Consider the following 22,270-nt stretch of genomic DNA (forward strand, 5'->3'; position numbering starts at 1 on the left):
TCTGGAAAGTTGTGCTAGCAGTACCCCTGTGCGTCAGTAGGTGGCGTCCTGCAGCTCCACATCCGTCACTGGCGTCGTCAGCACCGAGATGACTACACGGAGAGTACTTAGGCGCCACCCATGCGCGCTGACGTCAGTTCTTTTTCCGCGCAGCAAGCGCAGATCCGGATTGAGCACGTACCTTAGTCACTTTTTGACTACTATTTTGAGACTTTTGTCTCTCCCCCCCCCCTTTTTTCTCCTGGTGCACGTAGGGATGACCGGCTTTAAGTCTTGTGGGGCCTGTCGCTGTAATATGTCGGTGGCAGACCCCCACGATGTTTGCATCTACTGCCTGGAGACAGATCACGACTGCCAGGACTGTCGAGCCATGGCCCCCAAGTCCTTGCGGGAGCGGTGCCGGAAATTGCTGGAGGCATGGCATTTTTCACACCACCACTCCGGGCCTAGGGGCCGTTCCCAGGACCGCTCGGGGACCGGAGCCGTCGCTCCTCGGGCTCCAAGTCTTCGCCTTCGCCATCTGGTAAGCGACATCATAAAAAGAAGTAGAAGAAGCGTGTTTTTTCTCCGACGTCCCCGTCGCTCCACGGAGGCAGACGAGGTGCGGCTCCTCTGGAGCCTGGGAGTCCCGCGGCCTACCCGCCATACCCAGGTCCGTCGGCGACTCCTGAACAGGTGCAAGAGTTCCTGGCTACCATGGACCGCCTTTTTAGGCCTCAGGCTCCCGACGGCGCGCCTTCGGGCCCTACAGTCCAGTGTCCAGATCCTGTTGGCCCGGTGGTTCCGCCACCAGCTATGGTGCCACAGGATCCTACGTCATTGGCTCTGGCCCCCGCCCCATGAGGTGCAGCGTTGCCGGCTCCACCCTCGGCACCGCACTGGGTGCCGTTTATCCCACACTTGCCCCGGTTCCAGGACCATTTTGTTCCGACCTGGGATCCGCATTAAGAGGCTGCGCCGGTCAGGCCCCGGCTGGCGCCAGCCCGACGCCGTACATCCCTTCTCCGGCTCTGCCGCAGTGACCGCCCCCCTCAACGCCAGAGGCGGACGAAGACTGGGAAGGGTCAGAGGACCCTCTTGCCCAGCAATGTGACTCCGAACAAGATTGGGTGGACGACTTGGAGGATGCAGGCGACCTCGATGTCTCCTCTGACCCGGGGTTCGCCTCTCTCTTACCTACGATGGAGGAGGGTGCCTCCTACACAATGGTACTCTGTCGGGCTGCTGAGGCCCTCAACCTTGACCTCCCCACAGTGGCCCTCAAGACCAACCTCCTCACCGAGGTTCTCCAGACGGCGTAAACTTCGTCGGAGCCGTTGCTTCCCTTCAATAACACCCTTACAGAGGTCCTCTTGGGCACTTAGTCAAGGCCAGCCACGGGGGCCCCTGTGGATAAAAACTTCGCCACTGACCGGCGACCCCGCCTTCTTGACCACTCACGCTACGCCGGAGTTATTCAGGCCTCGACGTCGCAGAGTGCCTTTCCCACGGCCCCGCCGGATAAGGACTCTAAAAAACTGGACCAGTTTGGGAAGCGGTTGTTCCCTTTGGCCGCTTGGGGCTGTGGACAGTTAACATCGCCTGATTGTTGGGCCGCTACTTCCACGTGGTGTGGGATATCGTTGCTCAGGTGTTGCCTCAGTTTCCTCAGGAGGTGCAGGCTGTCCTTTCTCAGGCGATTGCTGAAGGAAAGGATGCGGCTAAGTTCGCCATTCGGTGTGGGTTAGACACCGCTGACTCATTGGGCAGGGCGATTTCTACGACTGGTGTTGCGGCGCCACGCCTGGTTGTGTTCGACTGGGTTCTCGCCCGATGTTCAGAGCTCACTCATGGACATGCCTTTTGATGGCACCCACCTGTTTGGCGACAAGGCTGACAGTGCACTGCAGCGCTTTGAGGACTCGCGGGCAACGGCCAAGTCCTTGGGTCTTTTTACTAAGAACCCGGCCACTCCTGGTTTTCGTTCCTTTTGTGGCCAAGGCAGAGGCACCCAGGCAAGCTCATTCAACAAGCCTGTGCAGAACCAGCCTCAGCGTGGCCGTGGTCACGGCTTCCACAGGGGCGGGTCAGGGAACCAGTGTGCGGGTCCGTCCACCTCCAACCCCGCTGCTTCCACCTATAAACCTTCCTAGTCTGAGCTTCGAGGAGCACCCCACGCAGGTGGGTGGCAGGATCCGCAACCACCTCCCCCACTGGCGCGAGATTAAAATCAGACAAGTGGGTGCTGCAGTTAATCTGCCAAGGTTACTCCCTTCCCTTTCAGTCCTCCCCTCCAACCATGCCACCTCGGTGCCACTGCATGTCGGGGGGGGATAATTTTTTTCTTCTCCAACAGGAAGTCACGGCCCTCCTGGCCAAAGGGGCCATTGAGTGCGTTCTCGGACAGGAAGTAGGGAGTGGTTGTTATTCCACTACTTTCTGGTCCTCAAGAAGGACAAGGGGGGCCTGCACCCCATCTTGGACCTCTGGGACGTCAATCAGTTGGAATGGCCCCAGCTGCAGACTTGACTGTTGAGACAGTAATGCCTGGTGAATGTGCATACGGACGCCCATGCAACAGTCCGACAGATGTTCGACACCCAAACGCTTCTGACCAATGCTTTTGTGGTGGCCTTTGCGCTGGTGGAATATGACCGAAGGCCCTCATGAGCTGGTTTAAGCACAAGAAAAACCACCAGGACAACGTTTGCGTCTGCACCGCCTTCTCCTTCTTAGTACTGACAAAGCAAATAAAAAGCTGCTGATCCATCTGATGCAAAAACTAAGAGCTCTTTTTGGGTGTAAACCTCCTTAGAGGGGTGAGGTGGAGCACAAAAGCCAGGGTCAGTGATAGATTTCCACTTGGAAGGGAAACACCACCTTTGGCAAGAGGGAAGCACAGGTTTGCAGCTCCAATTTGTCCAGAAAGAAGGTGCTATTCGGAGGATTTACTGACAGCTCCTGTAGCTCACCGAGTGTGCAGTAGTAATTGCAATAAAAATACCATCTTAATGATCAGCAACCTCAGAGGTGCATGGTTTTGAAGAACACGCGCATCAAGAACGCGAGGACCAGATTAAGGTCGCATAGACGCATAATAAGGGGCGCAGAAAGGGACCATATGAGAGCCCCTTTAAGAAACACATCACAGCTAGTGACTTGAATAACAAAGGTTGATCAGGGAATCATAGAAAGGGTGAAAGGCCCAAAAAGTAACGTTAAACGTTGCCCACTACTAAGCATCGGAGGGTCAGAGAAAACCAAACCTCAAAACATCAGAAAGCTTGACCTGAAGAGGATCAACTTGACGGTCTCCACACCAAACCATGAACGCCCGTTGATTAGCATAAACACATTTGGTAGACAACCTTCTCGCCGCAAGGATACCATCTACTACTTTTACATTCCCTGTCTGCCTCTCAATCTCCACACATGGAGGTGAGGGTTGTGGAGACTAAGTGCAGGACCCTGTCCAGTCGCTGAGGCAGGAGGTGCTCCTGAAGAAAGGCAAATGCAGTTTAAAGTACAACACTTTCCCAGCTCTACCCCCAGGTCTATCATGATGATTTGACCCAGTCCTTCCTGGTCTTCAGAACTCGGAGCAGTCGTGTGGGTGTAAGGCCAGCGGAATGCATCTCCCAGGGGCCGCACAGTAACCACAAAACTGCACATTCTCTGCAGTGGCAAAAAGATCAAGCTAGGGCACGCTCCACCCGATGAAGATGCCATGATCCACCTTTGAATGGAGACGCCATTCATGGATTTGTGGTAACCAAGATGGCATCTGCGGATATCGCCTGCCCTGACATTCAGCGGGCCTGCCAAAGTCGCTGGGAGAGATCCCTTGGAGGTCGATCCCCCTCCTGAGCCTGGCAAAGGACCCACAACTTCAAGCGCTGGGATGCTCCCGGGTAGCCATGCGCTATATAAGAACAGCTTCCATTCCATTCCAACTCTATGTGGACACAATAAGAAAGTACATTGTCTTGTATGCAGGCAGTCCCCTCTAAGAAAGGGGCCTGCCCAGTTTCACTCTCCACTGAAATTGAAATCCCAAAAGATTTACCCACCTGCAATAACCCTTACCTCTACATAGGCTTAAGCGGCTTTGAGAGAGTCCTAAACCCCATCCTCCCACCCCCCCAGTTCACACTTGGACTGCAGTGAGAAAATAAGCGAAAGAACTGCAGTATCTCTGGATAGATCGCTTTTATTGTTTCTGCAGATTTCTGCCAAATGTTACCAAGTACATACATGGTTTGGAGAGTCCGCTTTCAACAAACAGATAATCAGGAAACTAACAAACAACCCATAAGAGCTTTTCAAGAACATTAAATAAAGGCCACAGATCAGCAGGCAGACACAAAGTTACCCAAGAAGAGGCCAGGGTCCCAGCTGGCCAGACACACTGCAGATTTAAGGGAATGGACAGCTTCTGCATTGTAGCAAACATTCAATACATTGCAAGAAGCAGCAACTAAACTAGAATAGGTGACTCCTACAGCAGGTGCAAAACGAAACCAGAGAATTCAGCTGCTTCCAGAAAAAAATACAAGTATGCTAAACCAAACGGATCCCATGAACCCTTTCCACCAAATACAGCGCATGGTCTGGGACCACCAAGTGTCTTTACTGGATATAACATTAGGTAAGAACAGGAATACATGCGTTCAGAGCAATCAGTGCAAATACACAATGGAGTGTGCAGTAAAGTCAACTGTCGCACAACCGGCCTGCCACAATAAAGGTGTGCAAACGCATTCACGGTGCCCACCATATGCCCAACATGAAAACTGCACCAAAACAAGATAAATAGTCTTTCTTATAAAAGTACAAAGAAATGTCATTATGCAACAAGGCCCAAAGCATTAGCACTGAGGCACACTCTTTTTAGTTGTGATTGTAAAAGATCTGAACCTCATAGCAATACTGAGCAGCCTGCCTACTAGTTATGCTTGCACCTTTTCACAAGAGGAAACTGTGCCCCCTATCAGCCTCAAGTCAACTCTCCTCATTATTTTGCAATAACAGAGCACTTTGTCAATTTATGAGCAGATTCATTGTGGTTGCAAGTACTGGATAACAAGAAGTATCCTTATCTAGGCGGAGAGTTAATACGACCGTAAACCCAAGGCTGTGTTAGAGTGACACCGAGGTACAGTCTCGGACAGCCATGAAAAGACTAAAAAGCATCTCCATATTTTGGCTTCAGTGGTTCATCTCCCCCTCTGGGACGTACATTTGTAAATAAAGAGAGAAGAAGCAGACAAGATGACTGGGCGACGAGAGCGGGCCTCTGCTGGCTGCGTTTCCATTCTTCAAGGCGACAACCATCAGTGGGCTGGAAGGATACTGGCATCCGGGATCCTGCAAGAGAAAAGGTTAAAGTTCATTACAGATCAAGGATCCTGCAATAGTAGAGGTCGGATTTGAATACAGATCAGAGATATTGCAATAGAAGTGGTCACCCTTCAATACTGATCAGAGATCCACATAGGGATTCTACCATGTATTATGTGAATATGTATGCACCCATGTGTGTGCTGCTATTTATATTTTTATATGAAGTGTCTAGCAATATGTTAAAAAATGGTTCAAAAGGGTCAGCGCTCCTTCTCTCAATTTGTGGGAAGGGCAACGTTTCAAAAAATTGTAAAATACCCCTCACACACTGAAACCTGATTCAGTGTCATGCTTCATCATTGGGGTCTTCAAGTTCAAGTTCGGGCATTTGTATAGCGCACTACTCACCCAGAGGGTCTCAAGGCGCTTGGGGAAGGGGTTCATTATTTGTCGAATAGCCAGGTTTTAAGTTCTTTTCTGAAGGAGCTGTGGTTTTGAGTAAGGCGGAGGTGAGTGGGGAGTGAGTTCCAGGTCTTGGCAGCAAGGAAGGAGAATGATCTGCCACACATGGTGGATTTGCGGATGCGCGGGACTGCGGCGAGGGCTTGATTGGACGATCTTAGTTGGCGGGTGGGTTTGTAGAAGGACAATCAGGTGTTGAGGCATTCGGGTCCTTGATTGTAGAGGGCTTTGTGTGCGTGGGTGAGAAGGCGGAAAGTAATTCTTTTGTTTACGGGAAGCCAGTAGAGGTCTTTTAAGTGTCCGGTGATGTGATCTTGGCGAGGGATGTCTAATATGAGTCTCGCTGATGCGTTTTGGATGCGTTAGAGTTTTTTCTGTAATTTTGTTGTGATTCCGGCATAGAGGGTGTTCCCATAATCCAGTCGACTTGTGACCAGTGCGTGGGTGACAGTCTTCCTTGTCTCGAGGGGGATCCAGCGGAAGATATTTTTGAGAATGCGAAGTGCGTTGAAGCAGGAGGATGAGACTGCGTTGACTTGTCTGGACATCGAGAGAGAGGAGTCTAGGATGAAGCCCAGGTTACGTGCATGGTCTGTGGGAGTGGGTGCTGTGCCCAAAGCGGAGGGCCACCAAGAGTCGTCCCAGGCAGAGGGGGAAGATCCTAGGATGAGCACCTCGGTTTTGTCTGAGTTGAGTTTTAGGCGGCTATGTTTCATCCATTCGGCTACTTCTTTCATGCCTTCGTGAAGATTGGTTTTGGCGGTGTTGGGGTCTTTGGTGAGGGAAAGTATTAACTGGGTGTCGTCGGCATAAGAGATGATGTTGAGGTTGTGTTGACGTGCGATGGAGGCAAGAGGACTCATGTAAACGTTGAAGAGGGTGGGACTGAGTGAAGATCCTTGTGGTACGCCACAGATGACTTCTGTGTCCTCTGAGTTGAATGGGGGAAGTCGAACTCTTTGAGTTCTCCCAGCGAGGAATGAGATGATCCAGTCCAAGGCTTTTCCTTGTATGCCGATGTTGCTGAGGCGTTGTTTGAGGGTGCTGTGGCAGACTGTGTCGAAAGCGGCGGAGAGGTCGAGTAGAATGAGGGCCACAGTTTCTCCGTTGTCTAGTAGTGTTCGGATGTCGTCGGTCGCTGCGATGAGGGCGGTTTCAGTGCTGTGTTTGGCTCGAAATCCGGATTGAGATGGATCGAGGGAGTTGTTGGATTCAAGGAAGGCGGCGAGTTGGCTATTGACGGCTTTCTCAATGACTTTGGCCGGGAATGGGAGGAGGGATATGGGTCGGTAGTTTTTAAGTTCCGAGGGGTCTGCTGTGGGTTTCTTCAGAAGGGCGCTGAGTTCGGCGTGTTTCCAGCTATCTGGAAAGGTGGCAGAGTTGAACGAGCGGTTGATGACGTCACGGAGATGGGGTGCGATGATGGAGTCAGCTTTGTTGAAGATGTAGTGGGGGCAGGGGTCGGTTGGCGAGCCAGAGTGGATTGAGTTCATTAGGCGGGTGGTGTCTTCAGTGGTGATTGGGTTCCAGTTGCTAAGGTTGTTAGTTGGCGAAGTAGGATCAGAGGGGGGGGGGGCTGATCGCTGGGGGTATTCTCAAAGCTGTTGTGGATGTCGGCAATTTTGTTGTAGAAGAAGGAGGATAGCGCATCGCAGAGGTCTTGGGAGGGGGTGATGTCGTTAGATGCAGCGGTGGGGTTGGTGAATTCTTTGACGATGTTGAAGAGTTCCTTGCTGTTGTGAGAGTTGTTGTCGAGGCGATTCTTGAATGCTGATTTCTTGGCGGATCGAATCAGTTGGTGGTGTTTGCATGTGGCTGCCTTGAGGGTGGCCATGTTCTCGGTGGTTGGGTTTTTTCTCCAACTTTTCTCCAGGGTGCGGCGTAGTTTCTTGGATTTTTTAAGGTCATCGTTGAACCAGGGAGCCTTTTTGCTGGCTGATTTGATCTGGTGCTTTTTCAGGGGTGCTAATTCGTCAGCACTGTGGGTGATCCATTGCTTGAGATTGGTGGCCGCTTGGTTTGGGTCCAGTGAGAGGGAGGGAGGGTTTTGGTTTAGTGATGTGAGGAGTTGGTCGGAGGTGATTTTGTTCCAGTTTCTCCGAGGAATAGGTTGTGGGCGGTTGTGGTTCAGGGTGGTTTTGTAGCTGAAGTGAACACAGCTGTGGTCCGTCCAATGGAGAGCTGTGGTGCGATCGAAGGAGATATGCTTGCTGGAAGTGAAGATAGGGTCGAGTGTGTGTCCGGCTGCATGGGTGGGGGTGTCAACAAGTTGTTTAAGTCCGAGGTTGGCCAGGTTGTCCAGAAGGGTGGTGGTGTTGTGTTTGTTTTCAAGGTGGTAGTTAAGGTCTCCCAGTAGAATTTAGTTCTCGGAGGCGAGGGCATGTGGGCTGACGAAGTCCGTGATGTCATCGCTGAATTGAGTGCGGGTACCTGGAGGCCTGTAGATGAGGGTGCCTCTGAGTGTGGTCCTGGGGTCGGTGTGGATCTGGAAGTGGAGATGTTCGGCGGTTGCAAGATTATCGTCGGAGCTGGTCGTGATCTTGATGGTGTTCCTGTGGATGATGGCGATGCCTCCTCCTGTTTGATAGATGCGGTTTTTTTCGGATAATCTTGTAGGCGTCCGGTATGGCTATGGCGATGTCGGGTGCTGATGATGTGTTCATCCATGTTTCTGTGAGGAAGGCGATGTCCGGTGACGCAGTGTCGAGTAGGTCCCAGAGTTCAGTTGCGTGTCTGTGGACCGAGCGGGTGTTCAGCAGGATGCACTTCAGGTGGTTAGAGTCGGAGCTGTGTGTGGAGGAAGTGGGTTTGGTGAGGGTCCTGAAGCAGTTGAACTTGCAGGAGAGGCAGGCGAATGGGCCGTGGGTACGTCCTGGGGTGGCTTCACAGCATTGTGGTGTGCGTCCGGGGTTGAGGGCGAGGAGAGTTGCGGCATCATATGTGATTCTAGAGGGTAGGGTACTGCGGGGAACAGGGGGTCTGGCACTGGGCGCGGTTCAGGCACGGACGGGCGTAGACGGGCTTACCTTTGGCGCACCTTCGGCGCGCATGGGGCGCGACCGCTGCGCGTGAACGCTGCGCGGAAAGACATCAGTCATATAGGATAGTGGAGGGGGGAGGGGCGGGGTCGAGGGCCGGCCTGAAAGGCACAACAAACTAACAATCAACAAGATGGCTGCAAGCCACGCTAGGGAACAGGACGAGATTGGGCACGATGTAGGAGGCAATCTACTGGGCAGCGCAATCAGGCAAACAAATCACAACGCGAGTGACACAGCAATATCAAAAGGCACAGACTAAAATTAAAAGACGGTCTGTTCAGCAAGCGCTGCGGCGATTTAGTGCGCTCAGTTCTGGCTAATTGCAAAGCGCTTGTCACAGCAATAGTACAGGTACAATAAGCAGTAAATACACTGCGCTCAGTTCTCAAAATGCTCTTAGCTATGGCAATGCTGTGTAGGCGCTACGATACCACGTGTGGTGAAGAGCAGGGAGCTGCGAGGGAGCGACCGCTTCAGAGAGCCTCCGGGTGGCCCCACCCCTCTACAGGACGGGGCGTGCTACGACTTACGTAGACGCAGGATCACTTTATTCAGTGATTGGTGAGTATGTGTAGTGTGCTGGATCGTGAAAAGAAAATGTGAGATGGTTAAAAATTCTCTGGCTAGTGGATCGGAAATACTTTATTGTCATCCCTGGCTGAGAATAGTAAAAGTGGGGAGGTGTAGGTGGTGTACTATAATGAGTCACCTCATACAAGGTCGGCATGTTTCTGAAGCCATCCCCTTGGCTTTCTTCCTCAGGACCAAAAAACCAATCCCTGTTACACCTCAATGGGTGATAGAATAAATGTACATATGCCTGATAGTCACAAACACTGTCCTTTGTTCCCTGTTATGGGAGTAGAAAAAATGTACATATGCCTGATAGTCACAAACACTGTCCTTTGTTCCCTGTTATAGGAGTAGAAAAATATACCACTTGTATATCTTTAGAATGTAATCGTTATCGCTCCATGAGCTCACACAAGCGGTGTTGGACGTCTTCAAAGAGACAATGCTGGAAGGAGCGCGATCACCAAAAGGAAGTACCTTCTCGTGGCTCGTCGGAACCCTTCTTATATAGCCACTCACCTGTCCTATGCAGGCACCACTCTCCCGTCCCGCACCACGATCTGGCGGCAGATGGCCTGCACTACTTCCGTTGTGGTGCCCTGACCCCCGATGTCAGGGGTGTGCATCTGTGAATGGGAAGACAGGTAGGTTAGAGAGTAGAAGACCAGTTCCTGGAGCTCCTGTACTAGTTTGTGTTCTCTGCAGCAAGTTATTGTACTCACGCTCTGCTCGTCCATGACCCCCATGATAGCCTTGCGTATTGATGTGGCGTAGTTATGGAGCCTGCCAAAAACAAAGAGGGAGAGAGAGTCAGTGCATCCAACTCTGGGGAACAGGTTGAAAGTGTGCGATCCTCACTGTGGTGCATATGTGTGTGGTGTGCACAAGTGTGTGGTGTGCACATGTTTGTGGTGTGGGTCACCTTCCCATGTGGTTACACAAGTGTCAGTGCAGGAGCACCAGAGTTTGAGTGCACAGGACACTGGAGCTTGTACTGCAGATGACAGGTGGGAGTGGTGGTGGTGTACAAAGGAGGTGAAGGATGTAAACAATGTTTGTACCTTCATGGAGAGGGCGGAGGAGAAGTGCGAGGCCTGCAGTCATGGGAATGGTGAAGCTCATTTGTAGTGACACTGACCTGCAGGGAGGTGTGTGTGCTAGGGAATGAACTGTAAATACGGGCATACTAGGGAGAGAATGCTGAAATGGACGGATAGCAGATGCAAATCATCCAAGGCACATATCTGAGGGTTGTAGAACTGTTCTGGTGTGTGTCCTAGATGTTAAACATATTTATTAATTTAAGGGTTTCATATAGCGCTAGCAAGACCCGATGGTCTCAGAGGGCTTTACAGTTCACACACTCAGTTTACACAAAATAAACAGGACAGCTGATTTGAGTCCAATTGAGTCATTGGTTGACGACAGCGGGAGAGAAGAAGCTCGAGCGAGATAGAGCCAGAGCATGGGTTGCAGAGCCTCTCCACGTTGGGCGATTGAACACCCTCTAATTGAGGTGTCTGTTGAGGAGGAGATCCTGTAGCTGTTTCTTAAAGCTCAAGGAGGGGTTTGTCCTGATGTGTGTTGGTATGGAGTTCCAGATTTTAGGTGCATTGCTCGAGAAAGAGCGTGCCAGAATTGTTTGCTTATGACCTTAGGAGGAATGAGGAGGAGGGTGTTTGAGCTTCTTAGGTTTCTTGTCTGACCTGCTTTTTTTAGTTTTTTGAGGCAAGGTAGGCAGGTTTCCCGGTCTGGAGGGATTTGTAAGTGAGCCAAGCAGTTCTGACGCTGCATCAGGCTTAAAATAGGAGCCATTTCAGTTCTTTCAGGGTGGGGGAGATTTGGTCATATTTTTATCCTGTGACCATTCTGGCAGCTGCACTGAAAGTGGTTTTGGGGGAGCAATGTGGGAATCAGCAGCTTCTGAGAGGGTGGCGTTCCCGTAGTCTAATCGAGGCAACACTAGAGTTTGCGTGGCGAACTTGAGAACATTGGGCGGTAGGTAGGGTTTCATTTTGTTTAGCAGTTTCAGGTTGTAAGAGGTACTCTTCGCATTGTTCTTTATGTGGTTTTTCATGGACAGTTTGGGGTCCAGTGCGATCCCTAGAGATTTGAAGGACCTAGCTAGGGTAAGATTGCAGTTAAGAACTTCTATGGCGTTTATCCAATCTTGCGTCTGGGGTGACACTTCCGATTTTGATATGAGGAGAATTTCGGTCTTGTCTTAGTTTTAGGTGGTTACGAGATAGCCAGTGTTGGACTTCTTTGAGGGTAGAGTTTAGCCGATGTATGTTTTCTAGTGAGGAGATTTCCATGTATAGCTGGGTGTCATATGCGTATAGATGGAAGGAGAGGTTTGCGTCGTTGAGGATGACGGTGAGGGGTTCCATGTACATGTTAAACAGAGTGGGTGAGAGGACGGAGCCTTGCGAAACACCCAAGGTAATTGCCGCCGTATCAGAGGTCTGGTTGTTTATTTTTCTTATTTGAGAGCAGTTTTGTAGGAAGGATGTGAACCAAAGTAGCACCACCCGCTCCTCACCGATCCTTTTTTGGAGTGAGTTTAGGAGGGGTTTGTGATCGACCCTGTCGAAGGCCGCTTATAACTCAAGGAGTATGATCAGGGAAAAACGTTCTGTATCCAGGAGTTTGTGATGGTCATCTACTATCACCAAAATAGCTGTTTCCATGCTGCATCCTTTTCTGAACCCAGATTGGCAAGTGTTCAGGAGATTGTTGCTTTCGATGTGTTCACCGAGTTGAGAGAGAACACATCTCTCTAGAGTTTTGGCTAGGATAGGGACATTGGAATCAGGACGGAGGTTATTTAGGTCATTTGGGTCTGCTTCCAGTTTTTTCAGTAGAGGTGTGACTTGCCAGAGTAGACAGCCCGGCAACCCTCCAGTCGTTAGCGAGCAGTTTATAATTTAGTCCAAGTCAGGGTTATTGTGTGGTTGAGTTTTTTCGCCACGGAGGCTGGTAGGGGGCCTGCTAGGTGGGAGGAGGGTGTGGATGTAGCCAGCAAAGCTGATATGTCGGCCTCCGAAACCGGGTAGAATACCTTCCAGTTCCCAGGAGCTGGGTAGGGCCTTTGGGGTCTGCTGCATCTGTTGTTGCCTTGAGGTATAGTGGATGAAAGTGTGGACAAGGGGTGTAGGTTGTTAGCTTCCTTCCGTTGAGGGGAGGGGGAGGGGGGGGTCTCTTTAGAGGACTGGCTGTGATCATCAAAGGAGAGCTCAATTTTTGTGGTTTTATCGATGAAGAACTTGACAAATTTGTCATACCTTTCTTTGGCTATGTGAGGGTTTTTTGGAGCTGGTTTGGCGGTTTGCTGTTTGATGATGTTGAAGAGTTCTCTGGGGTGGTTTTTGCTTCGTCCAGGGCGTTGCGGAAGAAGGACGATGTTTCATTTGGGATTGTTTTTTTACATTTCCTGCATTCTCTCCTGAACTGGTCAAGGCGGTTTGTGGAGGAATACTTTCACCAGAGTCTTTCTGCTGTTCTGAGCTGTCTTCTTTCCATGTTGAGGTCTTCGTTAAACAAGGATCTCAATGGTGGGTTTCTCGTAGTTTTTGAGGGGCAACTTGGTCTAGGATGGAGGACATTGTTGAGTTATGGCGATTAGTGAGTTTGGTTGTAGAGAGGTTCTTTGGATGGAGAGGTAGTTGAGCCAGAATTCTTTCTTCAAGAACCACTAATGAAACTTCCCTTATGTTTCTTGCCAATTGGAAGTTTTTTTTGTGTGCAGGTTGGGTAAAATGATGTGGTGGTCCGACCATTCGACGGGAAAGATGTTGTCAATGGCTAGTGTTTTTTTGTGCGCTATGATTGCATCTAAGGTTGAGCCTTTGTTGTGGGTTTCACCTTTGCAGTGCTGGGAGAGGTTTTTACTGAGTAAGAGGTCATTCAAGGATTGTATTAGGGTATTGCTTTTTCATTTCAGTGAAGGTTGAAATCACCTAGCAAGATGTTGTTGGCATGTAAAAGTGAGCCGTGTGTAATTAGATCAGCTAGGTGTTTACGTTTCCTGGTGGGTGTTAGAGAAGGTGAAAGTTCATTGTGGTGTTATTTTCCATCCTCATGGTGGTACTGATGTATTAAACGTGTTGTAAGTGAGGGTCTTGGCGTCCCTCACAGTAATGTTGTTCTTTTGGATAATGGTGATGCCACCACCGCAGCTGCCCTTCCTGTCTTTCTTGAAGATTGAAAATACTGGTTGGACTAGCATGTCTAAGATTGGGTATGAGAATTATTTTAGCCATGTGTCCGTGATGAATGTGATATCAATGTTGTAGTTCAGGATTGCTTCTGCTAGTTCGGTTGCATGCTTGGTTGCAGATTTGCAGTTTGTGAGCATGCATTTGATCTCTCTGCAGTCATTGGTATCTTGTGGGGAAGAAGTCAGGGGTATATTGACAAGGTACGTTGATGTTGAGGGAGGGTCTGAGCGTTGGCCGTACACCTACAAGTAGTCGACTGACTCAATGCAGCGACTGTAACGAACTCTACAGGGGGTATATCGGTTTCTTCTACGGGGGTGCTGGTATGCCAATGAATGGCAACTACCCGGTACAATAAACGGAGAAACGAGGTGCAGTGACGACGCTGACCATAACCCTGATGAAATTGCCACCGAACTGTTTAAGGCAATGAAACATGTTGGTTTTAATTGAGCAGGCCCACAGCAAGGAATAAAACAGAATAGCCAGTGTTGCCGAGCTCGTTTTTAAACTAGGACACACCAAATTTCTAAGTTAGATTTCAGTATCCCTATAGGGTCACTTATAGAATATACATCACACTTTTTGGTTTTTCTTATTCTGCACCATCCACTCTTCATTTCTGACAGTTGGCAGATGCTAATGATGAGAACCTTATCATCAAGACGAGAACCAGCTTGTAAACCTCCCTTGGTGTTACTCCTGTGAGGCTCTGCCAACTTTCCTCACCTTTTTCTCCTTTCTTTTCCTCCTTTTTGATGTCCTTTTGTGCATTGATGGGAGGGTGGACCAGCAGTCACACACTTTTTTTAATTCAAGCAGTTATCCAGGACACCTTGAGGCAGTTGCGATAATCAGATCCACTGTGGTGACACTCTTAAGTAGGGTGTCTCTTTCGAGAGATATATGGTGGTTCAGTGTCCATACATATAGAAAGAGCAGGTCTTTTGTTGAGTTGTAAGGTATGTTGATGACCTGGTCGGGTTTATTGGTTTGGGATCCCTCCCTAATCCCGTGATAACCTGGATCTTGGAAGGGGGATTGTTTCTAATAGCTGATAGGTTGTAATGTTTAGCTAGTTACTCTGCCTTGCTCAGAGACAGCGTGGCGTTTGTTCTTTTGGGCCTTTCGGCTGTGCTGTTGAGGTGCATAGTGGATCAGCTGGGTGGTTGTGTCTTCTCAAGCCATGGGGATTGCTGGTTTCTGCATTTAGTGGAGTGGCGGTGGTGATGGGCAGAGGATTCAGGATATGAGTTTAGTTTCATTGAGATACTGGTGAGAACCTGCAGTATTTTTTCTAGTTGGTTTTCCATGTGTGTTAGTCGCTCAATAAGCCATGACATGGGCATTTGATTTCGTGGGATGGGGGCGTGGGAGTTGCGTTTCCTTTTATGTAGAGTAGGGGTGTCCATAGTCCTAGACTGAGTGTCGGTGGGAGGTGGATTCGCAATGATGAGGGGGTGCAATGTGGAAGGATTCTAGGTCCTTGTTGTTGATGCGGGGGCTGTTGTCCTCCGCATCTTGGGGCTCGCAGTAGGTGGGTGGTGGGAGTCAATGACCTACACACTTGGGTCGCCACCCAAGATTTCCGGGAGGCCTGGGGGAGGGTGGGAGGGACTGAGCGATGAGTAGTGGTGTGAATCAATGGGCTACCGGGAGACCCGAGTTCAGTGTTGGTTGTGGTGGAAGAAAGGTGGGTTGTGAGGGAGGGGTTAGAGGTAGGGGTGTAGATCTTGAGTGCTTCCTTGAAAGCATGATGAGTATCGAGGGAGGAGATGGAGTTATTGGAGCGATTCATGAATGTTTGATTTTGTGTAGAGGCGTGAGAGAGCTATGGCATTTTTTAGTGACAGACAAATCGATTAAAATGTGCGTAGGTAGGCATCATTGGCTTGTATCATGATGGTGCAATTTCTGAAGATGGTAGCAGGGGCATTACCTTTGAAAGCAGGTGAGTCTGTAATTGATAGTTTACTGCCGTATGAAATGTTAGTAGTTTTGGTAATGGGCAGGTGTTTAGTTAGGATTGTGCTCCATATTGAGGGATGGGAGGTACAGAAGATGAGATCTGTCCTCTTCGGTCCTTTTAAGGCGTTGTGGTTGATGTCTGCAATGAGCATTTCGGGATGACTTTTTGTCAGTTTACGTTTGAGTTTTTAGCTGCCTCGGAGAACAGGTTGAGGGGGTGATGGAAAAGGAGTTTGGTCTGTGAGGTTTCAGGAGAGACGATAGAGCAGGGTAGGAGGGTGCTGTGGAGCCTTCATCCCGGATGCTCAGTGCAGCTTGTAGGGAGTCCTTAGCATCAATGAGTTATTTTTGATTGGGGGTTTAACTGGATGCTTGCTGTCCGATAGGGTGAGTTTGTCCCTTTTCCTAAGTATGTCTAGGCAGCATCACCTTAGAGAGTAAACTTTGTGCCCATTAGCAGGTATGATTGTCCCCATCTTAATGAATTTAGTCTTGATTCTGGTCCTAGTTCTGTTGTTCTCTATTCTCTGTCTTAAAGTGCATTTAATCATTTTACTTTGTTTCTGACCAAGAGTTCTGTGTTCTAAGAGGGTGCTTCTGTCCTTTTTCTTAGTGAGTCCCTTGCCAAGATCAGGCAACATGAAGAAAAGGCTGTTTGCCCTTAATAAATATGGCCGCCACCATTATGGGGATTGTAGTCCACTTTTAGTGTCATGCTCCATTCAGTCGGCGACTCCGTTAGACAGTGTATCGGCTGCAGCTCCCTCCCTGGCGAGGAGACATTGAGGATGAGAGGTGGAGGGCACAGGGGCTGCACTGGGACAAGAGTGTGCAGCTCCCAGCCCCTCGGTGAACAGGTGAGAGACTCCAGTCACTGGTCCCTTACACAACAGTACTGGTCAGTGCGGCGAGTGTCCTTGAGCCCCCATTCCGTCCCGAGCTGCAGTACCCAACTCTCTGTGAGTGCCTAGGCGGGTTGTCTGCAGTTATCAAGGGCGCGGGCCCCCTGTGAAAGAGGAGAGAGGGTATGCTGCCGCTCTAGCCTAGGAGTCGGCAGTATCCCTGATTAGTGCAATGTCGGTAGCGGATGCCATCAGACGCTCCCCGGGGCTACAACCGCCATCTCGCACATCGTGCACCCGAAGGGACCAGAGTCCGATAGTGGTCAGAGGTGTGGGTGAGGCATGCACTCAAGGATAGCGAGGGGGGCAAACAGGCTCACCAAGTAGAAGCCTGGCAGTGGCCCCTCAGGCTCCTGACTCCAGGCAACGTTGCGTTGCCCTGGTCGTCTCTGTGGTCCACCCGCGGTCCAATCCATGCATTCACCAACCTGTGCTCAGATGTTGGGAGCCTGACAGGAAGAGTTTGCCAGGGATTTACGCAGTTTGCGATCCTCTGTACTGGGAGCATATGAAAGCCGCTCCTGCTTCATCAGCCATTTTCATCCCTAAGTGCCTGTACAGGGCCTGCGCCTGACTGTGTTAAAGGGTACATCTGGAATGTAGCATGGGGAAACGGTGAGAGTTAGGACATGCCGCCACACTCGGAAATGCTCCTGCTCCTGCAAAGGTACTACTACCCTACCCGTGTGCTCCAGTCACTCAGCACATGGTGTGTGGTGCTTATGAGGAGGAGCTGTTCTGACACGGACTACAATGTACTTTCTGTCGCTGGGCTTTCTCTACAGCAGAACGTGGAGGTCAGGATCATGCAGAGCAGACTATCCCGGGGGAACAGGAAAAATCCAAGGCAAGTCATCTCCTTTCACAGTAAAGTAAAGTCCACATTTGTAAAGCGCACAATCACCCGTAAGGGTCTCTAGGCGCTGTCGGGAAGATTAAGCGAGCTATTGCCCAGAGTCACATGGTGCTGGGCTGACCTGCCGCCGGAGCCGGGGATCGAACCGTGGTCCCCAGATTCCAGCGTCAGTCGCCCTGGCCGCGGCGCCACACCTCTTCCACTACCTCTTTCACAGTAAGAAAGGCGGACCGGGGTTTCAGCACTGGATCTCTGGGTTCCCCACATATGGGCTGGTGAGTCGGGCACAGACCCTCTCCCTGCACAGTCAGAAGGAACATGGGTTTGGCACTGCAGCTCTGGGGGCACCCCACACATGAGCGGGTAAGGGTGTAAGTCAGGTACAGGCCCTATACAAGCACAGTAAGGAGGACTGTGGGTGCAGCACCGGAGCTCTGGCCCCCTGCTCATGGGCCGATGAATCACGTGCAGGTCCTATACATGCACAGTAAGGACCATGGGTTCAGTGCCGGAGCTCTAGGTTCCTGGCACCTGAGCTGGTGGGTCAGGTGCAGGCCCTATACATGCACAGTAAGAAGGACTGTGTGTTCAGCACCAAAGCATTAGGACCCCGGTACATGGGCGGGTGAGTGAGGCTCAGGCCCTCTCCCTGCACAGTAAGAAGGACTGTGTGTTCAGCACCAGAACACTGGGGCCCGGCACATAAGCGGGTGAGTCAGGCTCAGGCCCTATACATGCACAGTGAGAAAGACCGTGGGTTCAGCACTGGAACTCCCAGTTCCACGCACATGGGTGGGTGAGTCAGGCGCTAGTCTTTCACATGCACAGTAAGATAGACCGAGGGCTCAGCACCAGCGCTCCGGGTTTCACGCACATGGGCCGGGGAGTCTGGTGAAGGTCTTATACATGCACAGTAGGAAGAACATGGGTTATTATTATTTTGAATTTATAAAGCGCGACTATCACCCAACGGGCATCTTGGCACTGGTAAATCATTGAAGGGAAATGGCGCTTTTTTGGGAGCGGGCTATCTTTCCATGCATTTATCCATTTCCAGGGGTAGAGCCAAGTTTTTAGATCCTTCCGGAAGCTCAACGGGTTCATGTTGGTTCTAAGGGGAAGCAAAGTTTGTAACAGAGATTTGCGCATTGTACCTGGAAAATTCTGCCACCTACTCTAGTTTTCCTAAAGGGGGGGTGGATAAGAGGGCAGCGTGGGAGTTCTAGAGGACTTGTATAGTTTAGTCATATGCTGAGGGGCCTCGTCCGGGAAAGACCTGTATGTACTCGTGGACGCATCTTATCAAGGATATTGGATAGTAAACCTTTTACCCTTATTGTGGGGTGTCTTTCTTAAGGACGTTACAAGCAGACTAGATACCTTTTTCGTGACTTACATTTCAGGAATTTGGACGAATTTTTACTTAGTCCTATTGAGAGACTTTTTTGATTTTTGTGTGCGGACATATTATTCCTCTAAAATTACAATTTGAGCCCTGATGAAGTTCCCTCAGTGGAACGAAACGCGTTGGCCAATGTCCATTTGTTACTATCGACTACAATAAAGACACATTTTGGATATATTTGGAGAAACCTTCCTTTTCCTACAAAGATTTATATCTGGCTGACAGTGGTGGTTAACGGCGGCCCGTTCTGGAAGTGATTGCACAGGACTCTGAATGCTCACAAAAATTGGGGTTGATGTGCTGAACCTTGGGTCAGCCGCTGATGGGAGTGATTTTTTTGCATCAAAGGTCTTAGGTATATGTTAAACAGTATAGGACCCAAGGCAGAGCCTTGGGGGATTCCACGTTTAATATTTTTATATGTTGGCGTAAAGGGTGGGAGGGTTACTGCTTGTGATCTGCCAGAAAGGTAGGACTCAACCCAGTTGAGCAATACATCTCTCACCCCTATTTACTTCAGGCGTGCAAGCCTTATTTGATGGCTGACCCTATCAAATGCAGCAGGATCAGGACTACGGTTTTACCACGGTCAACATGTTTTCCTATTTCGTTGGTGGCTAGAATTAGTGCCGACGCTGGTTCTTGTGCAGGTCTAAAGCCCATCTGTTCTGGTTCTAGAAGATTATTCTGTTCGAGGTAGTCCGCTAATATTTTGCTAAGAAATTTTTCTAGTATTTTAACTGGAAAAGGAAGCTTTGAAATTGGACGATAGTTGCTTGGTTCCTGTATGTCGGCCAAGGGTTTTTTCAGGATCGAGGTCACCAAGGAGTTATTCCAGGCTGTTGGGACTTTTCATGTGGAGAGAGATTGATTACAGATTTGGCATAAAGTGGGGATGCAACGTTATAAAGTAACACAGTGGCCATCAGAAAAGTGTTAGAAATGCGGTTTACATCATTTCTATGCTCCAAATATGTCTGCCACGTTGCATCATGCGACATCATAACAAGGGTCATCACACTGCATCACCCAATGTAGCACAATGATGAGAAAATAAGGCTCGAGAGTGCCAACTGCAGGCCAAGCTGGATTAGTGCAGTGGCTCGGTTGAGAAAGGCGCGTTGGGAACGTGGACTTGCGGAGAATCAGCGTTTCTAGATTGCAAAACTGCAAAAAAAAAAAAAAGACATTTCTTGACTGTGGCAAGAAGGATTTCTAAACCCTGAAGCTCCTGTGGAGATATTGGAACAGAATTCTAGACAGATGAGTGTCTGTTTTAATTGTGACTGCAGAAAGGTGTATTAATGGGGCCGAGAAGGATCAGGGGGTGTGTTCTGTAATGTGTAGAATCAAAGATGGCGTTCCTGACTGACCCGCAGCAGAAGCAAGATGTTCTTTGATGATAAAGCTCCAGAAGAGAACATTTATGGACCATGAAACTGCAAAGAGGGGGTTCTGAAATCAAACATCCCAGAGGGGAGTATGAAGAATGTGAAATGAGAGGGTGTTTCTGGGCTGGAGCTGTCCATAAAAAGACATTTCAAGATTCTGCAATCGCCATCAAGCATGTGCCTGGTGGAGCGTGTCTCGACAGTGAGCGGGATGTACGTACTTGAGGTGGTCCAGCATCATACAGCTGGCCAGCAGGGTGGCTGTGGGGTTTGCAATGTTCTTGCCCGCAATGCTCTTCCCGGTGTTTCTGGTGGCCTGAAAGAAACCAAAGATGTGAAGCCAAGACACCACATCCATCTCACACATTCTTCCACACCCGATCCTCTCCAACTCGCCTTCCTTCTACCTTTCCCTCTGAAAGCTCCTTCTTCCCATCCATACCCCTGCACTCTCTTTCCTTTCACCCATCCCGATTATGTCTCCTTCCTCTCGCTCATCCTTCTCCGGTCGCCTTTGGAGGGAAACTGTGCTTTTGTTGCAGTTGTTCTCAATTTTTTTTACCCCCTTTTATCTACTAGATGCTGACGTGCGACAGGAGGCCTGCTGACCAGACCCCAGTGCCAGTGCTCTGGCCCCAAAACAAGGTGAAGTCTAATTGTTCTACAATTGGCTAAAGATGTTAGCACCCCTGTAAGTCCCTAGTAAACGGTCCTGCAGGTACCTAGGTCATGGGTACTAAAGGGGGTCCCGAAGAGCTGCAGCATATCTTATGCCACCCTAAGGGATCTGTATATAAATTCCGCACATACTGCCACTGCAGGCTATGTGAAGCGAAAACACAACAGGACACGCTCCTGTGTGCCATGGCAAAGTAACTGCATCTAATATATGCAAGTCACCCCTACAGGGGCATTATATTTTATGTGAGAACAGATCTGTATGAGCAGATGTGCCCCTGTGATGTCCAGTTCTATAGATAGATATTGCAAGGGAGCAGAGAAGCCATCTTAAGATATGTACTGGGCACTTCTCAAAACGAGTTCCCAAGCTACATAATGGCTTTACTGGAACCTATGGTGTTTGGTATCAAACACCTCATATTAATAAACCCACTCTGATTTCAGTGATGGATTTGTTAATACATTCACCCAGAGGCTTAGTGGTACCCCCTGACCCCTCCTAGCCCTCTAGTGTGCTGGCTGACTGGTCCAGTCCAGCCTGCCATCACAGACGAGTTTCTGACCCCCTAGGAGGTGAGAGCCCTGCTCTCAGACCTCAGAAACAAGGCCTGCTCTGGAAAGAGGTGTTTACACCTCTTCCTCCAGAGAGGCTTGTAAATCAACATCTCAAGGCAGGAGGCGTCAAAGGTCTCTGCCGCCTTTGACATCCAATCCAAGGCTTCCCCTGACAGGGGAGATGCTACCCCCTGCCCTGGATTCATCTGGCACCAGGGCAGCCAGGAAAATTAGCTATGCAGGAGGCGTGTTTCACTGCCAGTCTGGACCAACCTCTAGGATGAACAGCCTGAAGTGAACACAATGTTCGAACTTCCACCATCTTGTGTGCAGTGAAATTAGGACTTCTGGGACAGGGACATGCCCACTCCCCAAAGGAAGTGGTCATCTAGGGGGTGTAGTTACCACCGGGGTAAATAGCCCATTGGCTACTACTCCTCACTCCCCTGAAAACCCCTAAATTGAGTATTTAAGGGACACCCCAATACCGGGACTTCAGATTTTGATTGACAAAGAGAAGGAGTGGACAAAGAAGAGTGCGCACACAAGGATAGAGGACCAAAGACTAACTTGGCGCCAACCCTGCCAGCGGCCTGCTGCCCTCCACAATCATAGAAGAAACAGTCTTGCCCTGCTGCTGTGCAGACTCAGGAAACCCAGAGGGCTGCCAGTGCTTCACCAATTGCCAGAGTAACTCCCTTGGAGTAGAGGAGCTACTCCCCTGCAGCCGCAGGCACCGAAGAAGCAAGGTCTGGTTCACCGTCCTGCCGCTATTCAGGACTACCGATGCTGCAGCTGCCCAGGAAGAGGTCACCATGCTCCTAAAGGTCAGATCCGTTCTTACTCCAAGTGTGGGGACGCCAGAGCTGCACAGCACAAATTCCCTAGGGGCCA

At 50.0% G+C, this 22,270-nt stretch overlaps 1 protein-coding gene across 2 annotated transcripts in view; it reads right to left on the reverse strand.

Moving 5' to 3' along the window:
* Nucleotides 1-4,173: 4,173 nt before the first annotated feature.
* IDH3G (isocitrate dehydrogenase (NAD(+)) 3 non-catalytic subunit gamma) overlaps nt 4,174-22,270 on the reverse strand; it is a 93,042-nt gene continuing 74,945 nt past the window's right edge. The window contains exons 10-13 of one of the 2 annotated variants that reach the window (XM_078664582.1): nt 20,362-20,456; nt 10,121-10,181; nt 9,918-10,024; nt 4,174-5,346 (exon numbers count right to left, since the gene is read on the reverse strand). In XM_078664582.1, the coding sequence (XP_078520708.1) occupies nt 9,923-10,024; nt 10,121-10,181; nt 20,362-20,456 (258 nt within the window). In that variant the 3' untranslated portion in view covers nt 4,174-5,346; nt 9,918-9,922. The remainder of the gene's footprint in view (nt 5,347-9,917; nt 10,025-10,120; nt 10,182-20,361; nt 20,457-22,270) is intronic. The other variant, XM_078664583.1, reaches the window with a different exon arrangement.

Source organism: Lissotriton helveticus, chromosome 10, assembly GCF_964261635.1.
Source record: "Lissotriton helveticus chromosome 10, aLisHel1.1, whole genome shotgun sequence".
In the NCBI taxonomy this organism is placed as follows: domain Eukaryota; kingdom Metazoa; phylum Chordata; class Amphibia; order Caudata; family Salamandridae; genus Lissotriton; species Lissotriton helveticus.